This window comes from Panthera onca, chromosome F1 (assembly GCF_046562875.1).
Source record: "Panthera onca isolate mPanOnc1 chromosome F1, mPanOnc1 haplotype 2, whole genome shotgun sequence".
NCBI lineage: Eukaryota > Metazoa > Chordata > Mammalia > Carnivora > Felidae > Panthera > Panthera onca.
Window position 1 is genome coordinate 39238876 of NC_138355.1, and position 22238 is coordinate 39261113.

General features: G+C 38.7%; 1 protein-coding gene across 6 annotated transcripts in view; it reads left to right on the forward strand.

The window, feature by feature from the left end:
• The window catches only part of CRB1 (crumbs cell polarity complex component 1), a 209474-nt gene that overhangs the window by 165680 nt on the left and 21556 nt on the right, over window positions 1-22238 (forward strand). For 4 of the 6 annotated variants that reach the window (XM_060644020.3, XM_081791902.1, XM_060644023.3 and 1 more), the window contains 3 exons: window positions 813-1719; window positions 4324-4452; window positions 8780-8906. In XM_060644020.3, coding sequence (XP_060500003.3) covers window positions 813-1719; window positions 4324-4452; window positions 8780-8906 — 1163 coding nt within the window. The remainder of the gene's footprint in view (window positions 1-812; window positions 1720-4323; window positions 4453-8779; window positions 8907-22238) is intronic. The other 2 variants (XM_060644021.3, XM_060644022.3) reach the window with 2 other exon arrangements.

Here is a 22238-nt window from a genome sequence, read left to right on the forward strand (position 1 = left end):
CTAAAAAGAAAACAGGAGATGAGAAAATGGAGACAATGAGAATATAGAACTATCTGGAGAAGATGTGCTGGGAAAAGGATAGGGAATTAAAGAAACAGTGGGGTGAGGGGGAGGTGAGTAGTGCTTTTGGGTCTTGCATAATTTTTTATTTTGTAAGATTGGAGCAGTTACAGTATATTTCCATGCTGATGGGAAACAACCAAAAGGGAGGGAAAATGATGAGGCACAGAATTGCTTGGTGGGGGGAAAGCCCCACACATCTGATGTCAGAAGTGCTGTGAATGTGGAGGTCATGTGAGAGGAAAGGAGACCACCCAGGAGGTGGAGAACTGGGTTTTCTCTACTCAAGTGAACAAGGGTAGGTTTTTCCAACACCCCATCCAAGGTCCACTTCTCGTTGTGCATTGGGTCCCACTCATTGTCACCTTTCTTAGACATTGTTTCAACATGTAGCCTCTTTCCGATGGAAAAGAAATGTAGTTTTGGGTTTTGGTATCAAACCATCCAGTTCTGGCGTTCTGGTCTTATTATTTATTAGCCACATGACTATGAAAAGATTATTTAACTTCTATGAGTCTCAATATCTCCTTTTATAAAATGAGGGTGATGATGATGATGATGATAATAATAAACTTTTGCTCCAGAATTCAGTATTAGAAATAATATAAAAAGAACCAGCACAGTGCCTAGCACATATCAAGCAATCAATACATGATGGTAGTAACAGGATGATCATTAATATTAATAAAGGTAATGAAGCCAACATGACAGATTTTATAAAGTTGCTGATTGGTGTTGCCTTCTCTCTTTAGGTATTGCAAATGCTGTTTTTAATGCACAAAGCAGTGAAATATTATTCAGGAGCAATGGGAATATTACCAGAGAACTCACCAATATCACATTTGGTTTCAGAACAAGGGATGCAAATGTGGTCATATTGCACGCAGAGAAGGAGCCTGGATTTCTTAATATTAGCATTCAAGATTCCAGATTGTTATTTCAATTGCAAAGTGACAACAGTTTTTATATGTTGAGTCTTACAAGTGTGCAGTCCGTGAATGATGGCATATGGCACCAAGTGACTCTTTCCATGACAGACCCACTGGCCCAGGCCTCCAGGTGGCAAATGGAAGTGGATAACCAAGCACCTTTTGTGATCAGTGCAGTTGCTGCTGGAAGCCTCAACTTCCTGAAGGATGATACAGACATTTATGTGGGTGACCGAGCTGTTGGCAATACACAGGGCCCGAAAGGGTGTCTCAGTACAATAGAAATCAGTGGCATTTATCTCTCTTACTTTGAAAATGTTCATGGTTTCACTAATAAACCCCAAGAAGAGCAGTTTCTCAAAATCTCTATAAATTCAGTGGTTACTGGCTGTTTGCAGTTAAATGCCTGCAACTCCAACCCCTGTTTGCATGGAGGAAGTTGTGAAGACATCTACAGCTCTTATCACTGCTTATGTCCCTTGGGATGGTCAGGGACACGCTGTGAACTCAACATCGATGAATGCTTTTCAAACCCCTGTATCCATGGCAACTGCTCCGACAGAGTGGCAGCCTATCACTGCAGGTGTGAGCCTGGATTCACCGGTGTGAACTGTGAAATGGATATAGACAATTGCCAGAGTCACCAGTGTGCAAATGGGGCCACCTGCATCAGCGACACCAATGGCTATTCTTGCCGTTGTTTTGGAAACTTCACAGGAAAATTTTGCAGGTGAGCATGAAGTTCATATAAGGCTTGGCCTTCGGAGCTATGCTCTACATTTTCCTCGTCAAATTGGAAAGCTCTCTCCTCAGCTGTGCATATGTAGGCTGTGCTGAGCAGGAGTGACATGAGTCCTTTCCATCACAGTTTGGTCATGTAGACAGGATCTCACACGCTGGGATGTTCTACGAGGAAGCATGGTAGTGTTTTGACCAGACATCTTTGTTAGAATATGTTTCATGAACTGCAGCCTCAGAGTTTGGCTGCCTTAAGGCCTCAAGGAGCAAATATTTTTTACAATAAATCCAAAAGTTCAGTTTTAGTATTATTTGAGGAAGCAGGACTCCTACCCCTGAAACAATGCCCTTGGCTGTTTCAGGCAGGAAAACCTTGTATGATCTTGAAAAGACTATGCTAAATTATCATTTCGAGAAGGTGAAATCATGACTCTCAAATGTAAATGAACATGTCTTCGTGTTTTTAAGTCATTAATTAATAAGGAGAACCAGTAAGATATAAAAACTGGGTCAAATGACAACCTAATTATTTACATATATAATAATTATATATATTATTATAATCCACATAAACATAAATATGTATATAAATAGAGAGGAGGAAATGAAGTTACTAATAAATGCAAAACTATTTAATCTCCTATAGGGCAACACAATTAATATTTGAAACTATCTTTTCTATATTGGACAATTGTAGCACTACAGACAAATTCATTTGCATTTCAATGACCAAGATCCATTTGTACTAATGTCATTTTCTGCAGCTTACAGAGCTGTAAAATAGTTTAGGAAAGAAAATCTAAGACATATAGACTATAAAATCAAAGAAAGTTAGAGGGTCCTTTCTATAACGCCCAACACTCCACTGAAAGAATACTCAGTAATATCTTTTACCCATTTCGACGTATTTCACAATTTTTTCTAAAACTACAAAAGCAGTGTTTTAATTCTAGTAACTACCTCCATTTCATGTTACATAAATAGAAATAAGAATCAATATTTTCCAGCTAAGTCACATTGCTTCAATATTTCCACGTAAGTAGACTTCATTATTGTTTTTCTAACTCATACTGCTTTTAAATTTACTAAACAATTGAGTCATTATGGGGAGGTGAGAAGGTTGTTAATAACAAGTAATACATTCCCAGACTTTGGCAAGAACACCTGGAGTGGGTTGGCAGCCTGTAGGCATTACACTAACTCAGAGGTGGTACCCTAATGGGATGAATCTCCTAGCAGACAGAACACGTAGCCGTACCTGTAAGAAAATGTATTTATCTCCACAACATTTATTGTTGTTCAGAACCTGTGAAGGCAAGGCACCGTATTAGGTGTTAAGTGTTGACATTCCAGTTATGTGTCACTTCCCATGAGTTAACAAGGACTCATTTGCCAACAGGCAAACTGCCTGCTTAAAAGCAAAAGACATTCAGGATCAAAATTAATAGTATTGCCACAGTGACTTCGGATAAGTAAAGTAAACATATATGCCCCAGTAACTAGTTCTCCAGTACATTTTTCCTGCCTAATTTATCAAAGTCAAGTTCTCAAAGATTAAAGTTCTCAAAAGTACCTTCTAATGAGATTCAAACCTTGTTTATTAAACGTAAGATGTATACAAAGCTTCACATTTGCATTGCTAATTGACCTCTTTCAAAGCTGGTTGACATTTTTGGTTCTTTTGAAAAGTCCTTATGATATTTTCTTTTTAAAGTCGAATTGATTAGCTCTTATGGGAAGAGACACACTTACCGTCATACAGGCTAATTTCTCCATATTAGCTGCCGCACACACAACACGACAAAATTAAATTCATCTTATATCTCCTGAACATTAATTATGTATCAGATACCATGCACAGTGGGTCAAAGGACCAGCACAATACCCTTAAAATCTTTTTAATCAATCCCTTCACACCCGTGGATCTTGTGCCTTGCAGTCAAGTTCTGCTTAGCTTCTAACAATTTGTTCTGCCTTTCATAAGGATTCCTTAACAGGTACAGCTTTGTGGTTATACAAAAGAGCCACACTCTGCATTCGCATGTAGTTGCCACTGAGTGCCATACACAATCCTCCCAGATGGATTTGGCTTGCGTTCCACTAAGCTATGAATCATGATATAGGGAACAGCAAGTGTTGGCAGGGCAACAGGAGTTCAGCTCTGAAAGCCTACAGAGAAATCGCATGAGTGCGTGGGTACCAGACCGCTGTCCTGGCTTTCCTGGCCTTTACAGAGATGCAGTTTTCCTTTGGCCTGTGTTGATTTATTAGCAAAGCAGCAGCAAAACAAGCTAGAGCAAGTTTCTTCCCACCCCTAAATTTATTGCCACCCCACAGCACAGATCTTATCTCACCAATGAAAACTGTGTAGAAATGGAAGATATATAGCTATGCTTGTTCTAGCACCCTCCAGCAGGAGCTGTTTACTAAAAGAAAGAGATTTGGGTATAATGTAGCACCATTAAGCATCTGTAGCTCAGCCAGCCTGAGTACTTAATTAGTTTGGCATTGACTCCATATATGAACTTTTCCAAAAAGTTTTCTTGAATGAAATGAACAAGATGAACAGCTGTGGCTGTTACTTTTATCTCTCTAGACACACCAGATTACCCTCAACAGTCTGTGGGAATGAGAAGACAAATCTCACTTGCTACAGCGGAGGCAACTGCTCAGAGTTCCAGGGCGAATTAAAATGTCTGTGCCCGCCAGGTTTTACTGGGGAATGGTGAGTCACATTAGAACTTCATAGAAGAAAATTCTGGGCTGAAGAACAGGGGGATTATTCAAAGTTGATTTCTCTAATTTTTCATCTCAGTTCCCATAGGAAAATCCATGCTGAAATATGGGTCCAACCAGAGTCAAATAATTTAAAAAAAAAAGAAAAATTACAGTTTAGGTCAAAGTAAAGAACACTTTATTAGCCACGACTTCAAATAGGAAAATATGTCTTTGAAAAAATGTGGTATTTTTCTTTCTGATAAGTACTTCTGGATTCATGTTTCTTTCCCACTACCTCTCATACATGATGCAAATATAGTTGTTGTTGAAGTAAAGTAAAAATATACCTGAAAGATTGCCTCATAGAATTACCTAGAACCCTACAAGTATATATACCTTACCCATAAGAGTCTGTCTTTCCCAGAGAAACCCTTCAACAGTTCTTCACATAATACAAGGATTGGTGATACGGAGTTGGACAATGGCTTTAGACAGTCTGTGGCTGGCTGAAAATGTAGGCAAATTTAGATATGTGTTTGACTAGCTGAAGATGAGGTCAAAGATAAGAAAAAGGGACATACTTCACAGCTTTTATCAGATTCTCAAAAGGATCAATGTCCCCAAAATGATTATAAACCAGGGTTCTATAGGATATAGATGCAGACCTCTATAGAAGCAGATAATAATTAACCATTTGTTGAGCACTAAGTCGTGCATCTTATAAGTGTTATCCCTACTTGTTATTTATTTATTTTTATTTTAGAGAAAGAGAGAGCACGTGAGTGGGGTAGAGGGGCAGAGAGAGAGAGAGAGAGAGAGAATCTTAAGCAGCCTCCATGCACAGCACAGAGCCCAATGCAGGACTCAATCCCACAACCCTGGGATCATCACCTTAGCCAAAATCAAGAGTCAGATGCTCAACTGACTGAGCCACCTAAGCACTTCTATCTCTAGGTGTTATTATTTCCACTTTTCCTTTACATAAACTGAGGCTGAGGGATTGATTAAGTTACAGGTCAGATGTATCCAGGTATATGCTGCAGAAGGGTTGAGCTGCCTTCAAAGCCTGTGCTCATCTTTTGAATGTGCTCACCTAAATGAATAAATCTATGTTTGCAACAATTAACAGAAAATGGAAAAAGTGCTCCTTCATCTCATATGCCATTCAGGATAAGATAGTAATTTCTGACCAGAATTCCTGCATTGAACAGATTGCATAAATTAGAATACAAAGCACTTGACAATGAGATTTTGACTGATTAATTTTTCTCAAAAGAGTAGTTAATAAAATAATAGATATATTTGTGCTCTGTGACAATTACAGTTTTGAATTTTCTCTTTTCCAGCTGGCTCTTTGGGCACTACACAGATTCAGCTCTTTTGCCTTTTTACAAAACAGCAGGCAGTCTAGGATATACTTACATTTTGCCCTTTCAATGTTCAATGACAAATCGAGTTCCTGCCTTTACAGTCTGCTTCCAGTGGTTGGCTCTAAATGGCACGGGCAGTCCAAGCATATATGTGCATCGAAAGACATAACCTTGGATCATATTCTACTTTTTATGGTACCAATTTTTACCATGCCACATATTGCTAACACAGAGACCATTCAATTGGCCTCCAATTCCATACACCTCTGAAATAGTGCAAATATTTCCTTATCCTAAATTTTGAAGAATTCTTTCACTATATTTAAGTGCTGGTTATTCCCTGCCTCGGTGTCACAACTTAATGTCACATTAATGTTCAATGGCACAATGCATAGACTCATCCAAAGCCTTGGATGATTTTCCTCTGCTATTCATACATTATGCCTATTTACAACAAACATTTCCTTTTCCTCCCACATTTGTTTAAAAAAATAATCTTTAAAAATGGGGTGGGGAGAGAACACCTGAGTGGCTCAGTCAGCTAAGTATCCAAGTGTTGATTTTGACTCAGGTCATGATCCCAGGGCCGTGGGATCGAGCCCCACATTGAACTCTGCACTGCCAGCACGGAGCCTGCTTGGGATTCTCTCTCTCCTCTGTCTCTGCCCCTCCCCTACTCATGCTCTCTTTCTCTCAAAATAAATAAATAAACATTAAAAAATAATAATGGGGCACCTGGGTGACTCAGTCGGTTAAGCATCTGACTTCGGCTCAGGTCATGGTCTCACAATTTGTGGGTTTGAACCCCACATCAGGCTCTGTGCTGAGAGCTCAGAGCCTGGAGCCTGCTTCAGATTCTGTCTCCTTCTCTCTCTTCCCCTCCCCCTCCCCTGCTCATGCTCTGTCTCTCTCTCTTAAAAATAAACGTTAGAAATTTAAAAAAAAATATTGCATTTAAATGCAAATTATTGGGGTGCCTGGGTGGCTCAGTCGGTTCAGCATCCAATTCTTGATTTCGGCTCTCGTCATGTCTCATGGTCATGAGATCAAACTCTTGTGTTGGGCTATCCAAGACTCTCTCTCTCCCTCTCCCTCTACCCCACTCCTGCTCACACACACACGTGCACACTGTCTCTGTAAGTAAGTAAGTAAGTAAATAAATAAATAAATGCAAAGTATTTGTTTAAAATGTGGTAAGAAAAGGAAGCTCCAAGTTTTCTTTCCTCTCCCAAGACTCTTTCATCTGGATAAACTTCTCTGTGGCAAATGGATTTCTAAAAGAGTGAACACGTGCTCAATAGCTTCTGTACTTTTCAAAGTCCTTAGGCATCGTTAGTTAATTCGTTGCATGTTAATGGATTTATTTATTTTGATTTTCCATGTATTAATTAACCTCTAATGAAAGCTCCAATAATGTTTATAAGGAATACGCATGTGTGATACACCATTTAGTTCCAAAGAGAAATAGGTAAGAAATGGAGAAAGAGTAGCTGGAAGAGGCCTGGAAAATACTAGATAATCTCTGAAGGCCTAGGGGAATGTGACTTCCATAACGCCAAAAGATATTGAAAAGCTGTCTTCCTGCAAATTGCCTCCTCTTCTGCCTGGCTAACCCCCCAACTTTATAGTGTCATCCTGGCAGGTTGTAAATGATGAATGGTGTGGACACTCTGGTCCACCCAGGACGGAGTGCTTGGCAGGCTCTCGCAAGTTGTCAGCTTTTGTTCAGATCTAATCGGAGAAGTCTCCTTCCAGGCCAGAAGCCGGAGCCAAAAAGGGAAAACAGAATGTCTCAGCTATGCTTGGTATCCAAGGGGATAAGGAGCTGTTTTTCTGGGAAGAAATCTTTTTCTTTTTTCCTTTATACCTTGGGTTGGGCCTCCCCACTCACCCCTTCATTTCTCTTCATTTTAAGCCTAGTGATTAGCTGATGATTCATGCATGCAAGTGGTACCTTTTGGGAGGTGGGGAATGAAAAATTGTTGACGTTACGCTTCGACATTGTAAGCTTCTCTTTAGGGATTCTTGAAGCTAACATTTGATATGAATTTCCCAAAGTAAAAGAGATGCCTTAGTTACTGCTCTATCCTGAGACCTAACAGCGTGTTTGGCGAATGGCAAATGCTAAATACATATCTACTGAATGACTGCATGAGTGGCTGGCGAATTAATCGGTGAATATACGGAAGAACAAGTTGTTCCATAAATAACAAGAGTAGGTGAAAGATGACAGCATCCCAGGGAAGAGGAAAATTTCAATACACTTTTTAGAGTTGCTATATCACTTGTTTGGGAAAACTTGGCTTTTGAAAGTCGTTCTGACTATTTAAAAATGACACTTAGCTATGAAACATATTTATTAGCAACTGAAATTTTCTAAATATCTACTTTTGCTTTTTGTTAAAAAAAAAACAATGGGATTCCAAAGGAAAATAATCCCAAATCTCCCAGAATAAACCAATTCCCCCCCTAGTTTTGAAGGACTTTCTTTCCCCCCACAGCCTGAAGGCCTGGATTCATTAGCAGCCTCGCAGCCGGAGCCTGGGCCTGCTCTGTATCCTCCAGGTTGGCAAATTCAGCCTCACCCATGGTTCCTATGTGCCCCCAATAAACTGACCCACAAGTGGCAAAGACCCTAATGCTCTTCAGGAACAAACTGGTTTCTTCAGGTTTTTCTTGGTTTCTCACTATTTGCACCTGTTTTCTCATTCTAATTGTGTGTGTGTGTGTGTGTGTGTGTGTGTGTGTGTGTGTGTCTACAAATCGTTTCCCTTAAAAACAAAATTTGTTACGGGAATTTTAAGGAATCTCTCCCCCGTTATTAGGAATATGTAAGTTGCGTGGCAACTGGTAAATGAGACTGCACTGTTCCAAGTAGGTGAGGTGAGTTTTTTCCTTTCCCCATTTCACAGCCAGTTTGCTCAACAAAGACCAAGGCTTCTGCTGGTTCTGTTTATTTTCAAGGTGTGAAAAGGACATCGATGAGTGTGCCTCTGATCCCTGCTTCCATGGAGGTCTGTGCCAGGACCTGGTCAACAAGTTCCAGTGCCTCTGTGATGTCGCCTTTGCTGGTGAACGCTGTGAGGTAGATGTGAGCGGACTCTCCTTTTACGTCTCTCTCTTACTCTGGCAGAATCTCTTTCAGCTTCTTTCTTACCTCATTCTGCGCATGAATGATGAGGCAGTTATTGAGTGGGGTGAACCGGAAGATTATTAACATTCATTTGGACATTCCCAAACTTAAAAGCCGTTGAATTTCAAGAAATGCCTTGACTTGGTTTAGATTCTGAAAAAGAAAATAAAAAACTAACTACCTTGAAAATCAAAATAAATTCAAGGGCTAATTAAGCGATCACGAGCATAATATGAGAATAGCAAGTATTTACCTATTTCAGCTATACATGTAAAAATTTTTCTTTTTTTAAAGTTTATTTTATTCATTTTGAGAGAGAGAGAGAGTGTTGGGAAGGGAGGGGCAGAGAGAAAGGGAGAGAGAGAATCCCAAGCAGGCTCTGCGCTGTCAGTGTAGAGCCTAACTCAGGGCTTGAACCCATAAATTGTGAGATCATGACCTGAGCCAAAACCAAGAGTTGGGCTCTTAACTGACTGGGCCACCCAGGCGCCCCAAAAATATTGTTCTTAACATAACCAGAAACATCTCATCATTGAGTGTACTAAGATACGTTATCATTCTGAGTGCTTCCATATGTGAATGACCACTATGCTAAGATCACATTTTCTCCCCCATTCCACTGCTGTGTGGACTTCTGTAATGTTAGTTGCCTCATTCACCCTGATCCTAAGTCATTTATATTCTTTCATTCCCATCTATTATTCATGACCTGACAGTTTTAAAATTACCGATTAAACTGTTTTTCATACCCGTCTATGTTTTAATATGTTGTTATTCAAATACTGCTTCAGATGCTGTGTCTCCCTCTCTCTCTCTCTCTGCCCCCTCCCCCACTCACTCCCTGCCTCTCTCCCTCTGAAAAATAAATAAACATGAAAAAAAAATTTTTTTAATGAAATGTTGCCAACCCTCTGGTAAGTTAAAAAAAATATATATGTATATATATATTTGTATATGTATATATACATATACATATATATATATACATATATATATACATATATATACATATGTATATGTATATATATGTATATATATATGTATATACATATATATAAAGAGAAAGAAGGAAATCACACGAAATCCCTAAAATATAGAAATAAAATTTTCTGGTATAATTGGTATCAAAACTCAAGTGATAGCTCACCAGTATGATTTCTGATTCCCCAAAACCTCTCCTCCAATAGAATGACGCATAAGCACTCTTTCCATTTCTTTTTCCTACAATACTTTCTATTCAAATAGAGTAACTTTCTGCTAATTGCTTATAAATCTATGAGCTTGCTGACATTTCTATCAAATGGACTGACTCGAATTGTTTTTCAAGGCATATTTAATTTTAAAAAGTACTATTGTATATCCATACACCAAAAATATATATTATAAAACTTGATTTCTTGGAGGCATGTTTTTCTAAAATTTACAAGTAAATGTGTCATCTTTGAGTATCTTTCTGAAAAAATAATAAAAGCATATGGAAGGTGTGGAAAGTACCTTCCATAATTAGAATATATTTGGCATTATGTTTTGTAAATATATACCTGAAATGATGGATCTACTAAGTCTACTAAGTTAGTATATTAACTAATGAGATATGCAAAAATTATTTATTTATTAGCTTTCATAGAGTAAATAAAATAGTAATTTAGAAAATGCTTTATTTGATATGTTTAATTGCTTCCACTGGCATGTTAGCATTTCTGCTAAATATCTTTGTATGGATGTCCCCTTCCAAAGGAGACATTGTGTTCATTTAAAGGGAAAGTGGTTTGACCCTATGAATTAATTTAGAAAGCGACTACAGTAACAGTGACCAGACAAATATAATTGTGTAAATGTGTCTATGTCTTTAGGAGCTGCCCTGGTTTGAAAACATGAGGGTGATTTAGCCATCGGTGATAGCCAATACTCATTTATTCCCAATTGTTGTTGTTTTTTTTTTAAAAACTTGTTTTTCTGTGGAAATGACCAAGGAAAACCTAAATATACTACTCAAAACAAATCAAAACAAAAAGACAAAATGGTATACTCTAAAAGCAAATGAGATGTGTTCAATTTTATTTTTCAATAGCAATAGAACGTTTTATGCAGAAAATTCCTATCCTGTAGAATACTGGCAGTCATTTCAAACTAGAAGCAATTGATTTTGAAGTCTTTCCTTAATCCCTATGCCTTTCCCTCACATCCAGGCAGCATGCAGACTGCTGTCTCAGATGGATCTGTTCCAAAGTTAGACTTTGTGACAAGAGACTTGGGGAAAACCTTCATCAATATTTGCATTCCCAAATATTTGAAGTAAACATAAAGTAGATTATGGCCAAAACTCATACATACAGTTTTCACATTGACTCCTTTTGGACATTCCTGTAAGGATGTATTTACAGGCCATTACAATGTGATTTGTTACCTTCCAAGTATATTTGAGTCATTCACAAACTCTTTCTCTGTAAAATTCTGATCTCTGTTGTCACTGTAACTGTCAATTTCTTTTCTGTTTTCCAAATGTCTTGTCATGAGATTTCTGACTTAAAACAAAAATACCTTCCTTTTTCTTGTCATTCTTTTGTGTTTTTAATTGCATTGTGTGTGATTATGGCTTTTACATATTTACACAGAAAAATAAAACTGGTTCCTGTATCTCTACTTCTCATCCTCTGACAACTGTCTTCATTTTCCTTGACTGTGTCTTGCATGCAAAGATGTCCACAAGCCAGGCATGCGCATGTGTGTGTGCACGCACACACGCGCACATGCGCACACACACGCGCGCGCACACACACACACACATCACATAATGAACACAGAATTGAGGTTTCCTCCCCCACACGTGTCCCTGCAAGTAAATACCTTCAGCCATCAAAATCAAGGTCCCGTGTACTTTCCCTGTCTGGTTAGTATTCCTCTAGTTGACATTCTAGAATTGATCATATCCCTACTTATTTTTACTATTGGTTTACTTTGCCCCCATAGTAGACTTGGTTCAACCTGGGTCCCAGGAGGGGCTATCTCACCTAAATGATAGAAATTCACACAAACTCCTCTACAACAAGTTTCTGAAACAGAACCTGTATTTAGTTGAATACCAGATAATTTCTTTTTGCTTATTTTTAAGATTTGATATCGGAACTAAACAAGGCTCTGTCTCTGTTTTTGGCCGTGCCTCTTCCTTCTTTGTGTGTGTGTGTGCCTGAAGAATGGTTTTTATTACCCCTCCTTTTTAGGGTGTAGGGAAGTAGGGAAAATAGGAACGTTTGCAGAAATTAGCATTTTGGCAACATGAAGAAATAATTAAATTCAGGTAACACTGAGGACAATCAAAATCTCCCACCTTCCAAAATCTTCACCAAATTGTGTTTAAAGATCCTTTTGCCATTTCTGAGTTTTAAAATCGAAGTTATTCAGCTTAATTTTGCAGAACGAAAGTGGAGTCTTTTTTGGAAATGGTGAGACATAAAACTTGAGTTTAGTGATGTAGATGGGAAACCAGTGAAGAAAACAAATCTGTGTTGTTCAACTACAAAAATTACTACTAATATGGACTATTTCACTTCTCTATTTTTTTAATCGATGCAACAATAACTTAACAAATACCTCCCATGTGTAATGCTCTGGATTAGGCACTGAGAATACACGTGTAAATTAGACACAGTGCTTGCTCACAACAAATTGAAGGTCTGGTTGAGCTTGTGGACAAACAGTGAAGGAGAGTTCCTGCATCAGCGTTGGGCTGAAACTAAGCACCAGCTGTAAAGGAGCACTTAGGAGGGGCTTTTTTGCCCAGTCTTAAAGGTGGATGTGGAAGGTCAAAGAAAGCCTAAAACCTAAGCTGGGATTCAAAGGTAAACAAGTGTCAAGGTGTGGCAGGAGGGATGGAACAGTAGAGACTTGTTTCTGGCAGAGGGGGCTGCAGAGGGCGTAGGGTGGCTGGAGCCTGAAGTGCAGTGGGAACACAGTAAAACCGAGGCTGTAGAAGAAGTGAGTCCTTGGAAGTCAAATCACTCACCGTGGCATTTCTCTAAAATTAATGGGGAGTCCTTAATGGGGTTCGATCAGAAAAGTAGCATGATCATACTTGCACTTTAGAAACATCAGCCGGGCTTCTGTGTAGATGAGTTAAAAGAAATGCAAGACTGGGCCCAAAAAGACACATTTAGGAGGCTGTTACAGTAAACACAAAGGCAATGTAGAAGAGGGGTAAATTAACAAAATTTGAATCTATAAGACCTACCTCATGATTGTTCGGAGAAGGTGTAGTTCTGAGGGGATACTCCAGTTAAATTTTGTGAATATTATTTAAAAATATTTGTTGACTTAAGGGACCCCTGGGTGGCTCAGTCAGTTAAGTGTCTGTCTTTGGCCCAAGTTATGATCTCATGGTTCGTGGATTCGAGCCCCACATCGGGCTCTGTGCTGACAGCGCAGAGCCTGGAGCCTGCTTCGGATTCTGTGTCCTTCCCTCTCTGCCCCTCCCCCACTTACACTCTGTCTCTCTTTCTGTCTCAAAAATAAATACACTTTTTAAAAAAATAAAAAAGTAAAAATATTTGTTAATTTAATAAATGAATATGTATAAGGTTCAGTGGATATCCAAGTACAGTTATTAATCAGTGTGAATATTTCAGTCTGGAGTTCAAGAGATATAGCTGAGTTAGGTGTATAGATTTGGGAGTCATATTATAGATCTGTTGACCTTTTGTATTCTATTCTCCATATCTATGATGCACTTGCATTTTTTTCTTAGTATTTTTTCCAGTTTTACTGAGATATAAATGACATAGAACATGTGTAAGTTTAGAATGTGCAAGTTGCCAATTTGACACACTTACATGTTGCAAAATGACTACCACCATAGCCTTTGCTAACACCTCCATCTCATCACATAATTACCATTTCTTTCTTTTGTGTGTTTGTGTGTGTGTGTGTGGTGAGAACATTTAACATTTACCATCTATTAGCAACTTTTTAAAGTTTATTTATGTATTTTGAGAGAGAGAGCTTATGTGTGCGCAGGGAAGGGACAGAGAGAAAGGGAGAGAGAAAGAGAGAGAGAGAAAGAGAGAGAGAGAGAGTCCCAAACAGGCTCTGCGCTGTCAGCACAGAGCCCCATGAGGGGCTGGATCCCGCAAACCATGAGACTATGACCTGAGCCAAAATCAAGAGTCGGACACAACTGACGGAGCCACCCAGATGCCCCTCTTAGCAACTTTTAAGTATGCAGTACAGTAGTATTATGCACTATTAGATGCCATGCTGAATATTAGATTCCCAGAAGTCACTCATCGTATAACTGAAAGTTTGCACCCTTTGACCAGCATCTCCCCATTCCTCACCCTCAGCACCTAGCCACCATTCTACTCTCTGCTTCTATGTTTTGTTCGGTGTTTTTAGATTGTACATACTAGTGGGATCATACAGTACTTTTTATTTTTTGTCTGACTTATTTCACTTAGCCCAATACCCTCAAGATCCAAATGGCAGGATTTAATTATTTCTTGTGTGGAATAGTGTTCTATTACACTTACATACCAGATCTTCTTTATTCATTCATCTGTTAGTAAACATATAGGTTGTTTTCATACCTTGGCTATTGCAAATAATTCTGCAATAAACATGGGAGTGCAGCTATGTCTTTGAGATAAAGGTTTCATTTCCTTTGGATATATATACCCAGAAATGGAATAGCTGAATCATACGGTAGTTCTATTTTTAATTTTTTAAAGAATCTCCATACTAGTTTCCATAGTGTCTGCACCAATGTACATTCCCACCAGCATGCATCAGGGTCACCCTTTCTCTACCTCCTCCCCAACACTTGTTATGTCTTGTCTTTTTGATGACAGCCATTGTGACGGGTGACATTGTCACTATAGTTTTGATTTATATTTCCATGATGATTAGTGATGTTGAACACCTTTTCATGTGCCTGTTAGCCATCGATGTGTCTTCTTTGGGAAAATGTCCATTCTGTTTCTCTGCCCATTTTTAACTCAGATCAGGGGTATTTTGCCACTGAGTTGTGTGAGTTCTTTATACATTTTGGATATTAACCCCCAATCAGATATGATTTGCAACTATTCTCTTCCATTCCATAGGTTGACTTTCATTTCATGGGTGGTTTCTTTTGCTTTGTGGAAGCTTTTTAGCTTCATGTAGTCCCACTTGAATACTTTTGCTTTTATTGCCTTTACTTTTGGTATCAAATCCAAAAAAATCATTGCCAAAACCAATATCAAGGAACTTACACCATAAGTTTTTGTCAAGGAATTTCACAGTGTCAGGTCTTACACTCAAGTCTTGATCCATTTCGAGTTGATTTTTCTATATGGTGTGTGAAAGGAATCCAGTTTTATACTTTGGTGTGTGGCTATCCAGTTTTCCCAACACCATTTATTGAAAAAATAATCCTTATTTTTGGCCTCTTTGTCAGAAATTAATTGGCCATAGAAGGGTGGATTTATTTCTGGGCCCTGGATTCTTTTTCATGTGTCTATGTGTCTGTTTTTATGCCAAGCCCATCGTGTTTGACATCAGGAAGTATGCCTCCTCCAGCTTTGTTCTCTCTTCTCAAGATTGCTTTGGCTGTTCAGGGTCTTTTGTGGTTCCATATAAACTTTAGGATTGTTTGTTCTATTTCTACGAAAAATGCCATTGAAATTTTGATAGGGATTGCATTGAATCTGTAGATTGCTTTAGGCTTGACATTTGAACAAAATAAATTCTCCCAATTCATGAGCACAGAATATCTTCCCATTATTTGTATCTTCTTCACTTTTTTTCATTCATATTTCATAGTGTTTAGTGTACAGGTCTTTTACCTCCTTGGTTAAATTTATCCCTAAGTGTTTTATTACTTTTGATATTATTGTAAATAGGATTATTTGTTAATTTCGGATAGTTTGTTATTGGTGTATAGAAGCACAGCTGCTTTTTGTATGTTGTAAACCCCTAGAAGTAAACATAAGGAAAGAGTTTTATGATATTGGTCTTGGCAATGATTTCATGGGTATGGCACCAAAAGTACAGATAACAAAAGCAAGAATAGATATCTAGAACTACCTCAAACTTCATATTTTCTGCACAGCAAAAGAAACAATCAATTGAGTGCCTTTATCTTTCAGTCTGCTAATGTGATGTATTACACCGGTTATCCATTTAGAGAACCCAGTTCATGCTTGATCTCACCAATCATGAAATCATGATCTAAGCCTAAATCAAGAGTTGGACACTTAAAATGACTGAGCCACCCAGGCGTCCATACATCCTACATTGGTTAATTTTTATATGTTGAACTGTCCTTGCATCCCAAGGGTAAGTCCCACTGGATCGTGGTATATAATCCTCTCAGTATGCTATTAATTTTCTTTTCTAGTATTTTTCTAAGATTTTTGCATCTATGTTCATCAAGGATATTGGCCTATGGTTCTCTTTTCTTGGGATGTCTTTGGCTTTTGTGTCAGGGTAATGTTGACCTTATAAAACGAGTTTGGATATTTGTCTCCACTTCAATTTTTTTTGAAATGTTTGAGAAGGATTGCAGTTAATTTTTCTTTAAACGTTTGTTAGAATACATATGTTTTCACTCTTATGTGGATCCTGAGAAACCTAACAGAAGACCATGGGGGAGGGAAAGGAAAAAAAAAGTTAGAGAGGGAGGGAGCCAAACCATAAGAGACTCTTAAAAACTGAGAATAAACTAAGGATTGATGGGGGGTGAGAGGGAGAGGAAAGTGGGTGATAGGCATTGAGGAGGGCGCCTGTTGGGATGCGCACTGGGTGTTGTATGGAAACCAATTTGACAATAAATTTCATATTAAAAAAAAATGTTTGGTAGAATTTACCAGGGAGGCCATCTGGTCCTGGGCTTTCTTTGTTGGGAGGTTAAGTTACCACATTTCTACCACCCCAATAATTGTTGTGAAAGGTAGAAAAGGAATAGATGATACTGTTGGAATTGTTAATAATGAGACGCACTTGCACAGCTTTCAATTTTAGAGGCTCTCATATTTGTAAGTCCAGTTTCTCCCCCTCATGATAACTCTGAGAGGCATTATTATCTTTACTTTAAAGATAAATGAATAGAGATTTAAAGTGGTCACCTGAATTTGTCTGGACCAAGTATCCGAGAAGCATCAGAACTAGGGTGTATCCACACCATTTGTTTCCAAGTCTAATGCTAAAGAAAGGCTTGAGGTCTCTGAGTGAGGAGCCAAGAAAGGGATGTTGAGGCAATTAGCAGGAATTTCCCTGTTATTGTGGTCCAAACTGTTCAAAAAAAATATGTTAGCCGTCATCAAGAATGGTTTGGAAAACCAAGTACAACTCCTTTCCAATACAACCCTAAATTTGTGGTGCCTATAGCTTGTTGCCACATCTCTCGAAGGAACTGTCACAAATAGAGACGATAGCGAGAATAACTAGAATACCCGGAGAGAGAAGATTTGAGGAGCGAGCAGACATGTCTAATCGTTAAAGTTAATCTTTATCTCGGCTAAGTGAAGGGTCTGAACATACGTGCAAACTGATGGAGGGCCTGACTGAAGGAACCTGTTCAAAAAGTCCCAGAATTCCGGGGTGGGAAGTATTCATTGAGACCTTGTAAGTCTAGCAAGTAATAGGAAATTCCCCTTCACACTACAAAATTTATAGAACTCATTAAACTAAGAGAGGAAAGCAGAAAGTAAAAATAAACTCAGTAGGGATTTGGAGTCATTTGTGAATGACAGAGTCACAGATGGTTTCTGAGAGGGTGAGAGCCGTGCTTGATCATAAAGGCTGATGTCAAGGATGATGCCAACTGGCCCACATCCTCAGGCTTCTGTAAGAACAGAGCACTGGCCAGTGGCACGGGAGGCTTCCTCTCTCTGGCAGTTTCTTTGTGCTCTCAATTTGGCCTTCAGGAAAGAGGTACCCAGAACGACATTCTCTACAAATTATTATTTTAAAAAGCACTGTCACTTATCGCTGAGTTTCCACTAATTAGCATTCAGGAAGGAGTAAATATAGCATTAACATAAAAAACGGTTCTGGAATGTTATTTTGATGTATTTCAATCACTGAAATCAGGTCTGATTCAGTTCACTCATCTGTTTTCCTTTCATCTTTTCACACATTATTAAGACTTCTGCTTCACCAAGTATAATTAATGCTCTTCATTTCTTAATGTGAGGTCATCACCACTAGCTTCACAGAATTCATGTAACATAGACTTTCACCTTCAGTGCACATTTCTTCATGTGTCCAAAATAAAACAGAAACAGGTGATGGAGAGTGGGGCTCCGGGATGAGAGGTACAACTGGATTGGTTGGTGTTAAGCCACAGACAACTGCGAGAAACAACCAGGCTGAAGTTTGTCACCGAATTGACTAGCTAACCAAATCAAACAGCTTTTTTAGGTACCTGTCAAATTAATCTCATCATCTTTTAAATCTCCCTGATGGGATCACTGCATTGCTATAATACTGGACTTTGTGGAAATTGGTGTTTAAAATATTTATTTATCCATTTGTCCACTATTTATCAAGAATCTGCTCTAGGCAAGGCTCTGAGCCGAGCATGGGGAGCAACCAAAATGTACACAAAAGTTGTGTTCTTGCTCTCCAAGAGCTTAGGCAGGAGAACTGACTTCCGTGTGTAGCCCCGCCCATAGAGTTTTATAATTTTGTAGATCATGAAGATACTTGACATGTTCCTTTAATGATGTATGTTGGTTATGACAAGGGTGACTGCATTATTTATTATTTGACTGGAGTATTATGAGAGGGAAAGCAAGAACTATTAATAATCATGCTGGGACAACAACCTAAACTGATATTGTTCTGTGCAAACTGAGTTATATCCTAGTTATTGCCCAATGGGGAATGCATTATGTTTCACTGGATACATTTCCATTCTCTTCAAAATGTAGTTGAAATTTATGATAGGTAATTTCAGAAATTACGTGTACATGATACAACCAATTAGTTGGCCAAGTGACTCAAAGCAAACAATGAAGTCAATTGCATCTTGTTAGTTATCATTTTCTTGAATATTCTCCATTGTTCTATACTCAAGAAGAACTCTGGCATTGGCTCGATATATTAAGAAAAGAGTGGGGCGCCTGGGTGGCTCAGTCAGTTGAGCGTCCTTGGCTCAGGTCATGATCTCGTGGTTTGTAAGTTTGAGCCCTGCGTCGGGCTCTGTGCTGACAGCTCAGAACCTGCAACGGATTCTGTGTCTCCCTCTCTCTGCCCCTCCCAGCTCACGCTCTGTCTCAAAAATAAACATTAAAAAAAGTTAAAAAAAAAAAAAAAAAGAGTAGTGATCAACCAAACTGAAAATTTCTGGTATGCAATTGAATACCATGCTGTTGTCTAGTTGAACGTGGCACAAATTTAATTTTTCCTATTTTTTCATTTTCATTAATGGGGCGTGTATATTCTTATATAATATGGCTTTTCTTCTTGAATGACTTATATTGTCATTAGGAAATGAGACTTCGGCTCATTGAATCCATTGCTGATCTTTTTTGTAAGACTAAATGGAATGACTTGTAGAAAACTAGGTACACTCTGGGGAATTTAATATATGAAGAAATTTAAATATCAAGATAACTGAGTTAAAATTAGTAATTTTTTAATATATTATTTCTACTTAAAACTTTCATGACTCATAATATATATTTATGGATATATGCAGATTATTTTCTTAACTTTCATGAAGACAAGAAGAATTCTTTATTTCTAAAGGGCATAAAGTTATCTTTTACTCACAGTGATAATTTCTGAATCACAGAGTGTTTCATGTAAACTGTAGAAATCTATCAGAAACTAATCACATACAGAAAAGAGGCAATATATTAAATACAACTCATCCAAAAACAAATAGGCTATTTACAGTAAAGTATATTTGATCATTTGGAAAGCACATTCATGATTGTCTCATTGTCTCCCTGAGTGTAATTTAGTTCCACATGTGGCTCTGAATATATATTCCTTATACCCATTTCCTGTAATATTTCTTTGATAATCCTATGCAGATAGCAAGATTATGTTGTAAAAGAAAACCGAGGTACCAGTATATTTGTTATTCAAAGTTGCAAAATACATCTTAATGCCTGATAAATGACTGAAATCACTAGTTGATATCTAACAGGAAAAATTACATTTTTTTAATTAAAAAAATTTTTAATGTTTATTTTGAGAGAGAGAGAGAGAGACAGAGTGTGAACGAGGGAGGGACAGAGAGAGAGGGAGACACAGAACTCAAAGCAGGCTCCAGGCTCTGAGCTGTCAGCACAGACCCCGATGTGGGGCCCGAACCCATGAACTGGGAAATCATGACCTGAGCCAAAGTCAGATGCTTAACCAACTGAGCCACCCAAGTGCCCCAAAAGTTATGTTTTAAAACTAAAATGTTTCTTTGAATTTTTTAACAGCCAGCACCATGTTATATATATAATAGATACTAAATAAATATTCACTAACTTACCGATATAATGAGCAAAGTGCTTTTGAGGTAAGTTCAAAGTGGCAATTTCTCACTTAGAGAATTGTGTGTGTGGGTATATATTCAACCTCTCCCATAGTTATTGAAATTAATGAAAGTGATAGTACATGGTACATACAGAAAGTTGGCCCATTTTTTCCAACCAATTTTGCAAAATGAAAAAGGCAAGTCTTGGTCATTAGTAAGAACTTTGGTAATGAGATTGTCTTAAGGATAAGTGAGCCACACTCTCCATTAGGGGAACATTTCCATCCAAGAATCAAATGCGCAGAAGCCCTATTATTTATGCTGAAGTGGAATTTGATACAGATCGCCCCTATCCTGAGCCAATCCCAGAGGAAGTTTTTTTTTTTTAATTTTTTTTTTAACGTTTGTTTGTTTTTGAGACAGAGAGAGACAGAGCATGTATGGGGGAGGGTCAGAGAGAGGGAGACACAGAATCCGAAACAGTGTGCTGAGCTGCCAGCCCAGAGCCCGACGCGGGACTCGAACTCACAGACCGCGAGATCATGACCTGAGCTGAAGTCGGCCGCTCAACCGACTGAGCCACCCAGGCGCCCCGAGGAAGTTTAGATCCACAAAGACACGGGCTCACACCTGTAACATAATCATCTGGACACCCAAGGACGCTCTCAGAGCAGCCCGCAGGGATATATTTAATTTGACTTCCTTTCTGCATTTAGAAAAGCATTACATTCTATCAGATGGACAGAGCCCCTCAAGATCTAAGCGACTGAGAAGAGAAGCGTCATTTCGCTTCAAAGATGGATACGGTTGAATTATTAAAATCATGTCCTGTTAATTCATCTTCTCTAAAGCAAGTAAGAGCCCACCACTGTTGCAATTTTGAAAAAAATGACATTTTATTTACTTTCCTTAAGTTTATTAAGAGAGAGAAGAAGAGGAGGGGGACGCAAGGAGAGAGGAAGAGAGAGAGAATCCTAAGTAAGCAGGCTCAGCACTGTCAACATGAAGCCTGATGCGGGGCTCAAACTCACATACCCATGAGATCGTGACCTGAGCTGAAATCCAGAGTCACATGCTTCGCCGACTGAGCCGTTCAGAAGCCCCGAAAAAAAGACATTTTAAAGGATATGTTGCTCATTTCTTTTGGAGCCTTAAATCCTTATTTCATTCCTCTTTGCCTGGTCAAATGTATATGTTCTGAAAACTCGCCAGGGAAGCATTCCTTGCTTCTCTCCCCTACCCAGTCAGTGCTGGGAGTGTCTTCATGTTTCTACACCATGCTAAGTACACCTCTATCATAACGCTTCATACTTGTGGAGGGCTCACTCTGAGCCAGGCATTATGCTAAAGTCATTACACACATTGTCTTCTTTATCATTCACAAAAGTCCCAAGACAGGAAATCGTATTTTCCATGTTACTGATGAGAGCACAGAGTCAGGGAGCGGTCAAGCACGTTTCCCAAGAATATCCAGTTCAGAAGTTGAAGGACACAAATTCACATTAGTGGGGTATGTGTACGTCTTACCAGTAAGCAATATGGCAAAAGTCTTTATTTACTTGTCACCTTGTCCTCCATCCTGGGAGCTACAGAAAGGTGGACAGAATGTCTCGTTTAACTTTGTAATTTCAGTGCCTGATAGAGCAGATGCTTCAGTATTTACTGAAGGAGTAAATGGATGGATGAACGGTATGTAGTGTGCACAAACAGAGAAACTCTGGTGTTGCCAGAGGTGGGGAGAAAAGAAGTTTCACACAGAAGATATATGATCCTCAGGGGCTCCTGGGTAGCTCAGTCAGTTAAGCCTCCAACTCTTGATATCGTCACAAGATGTGATC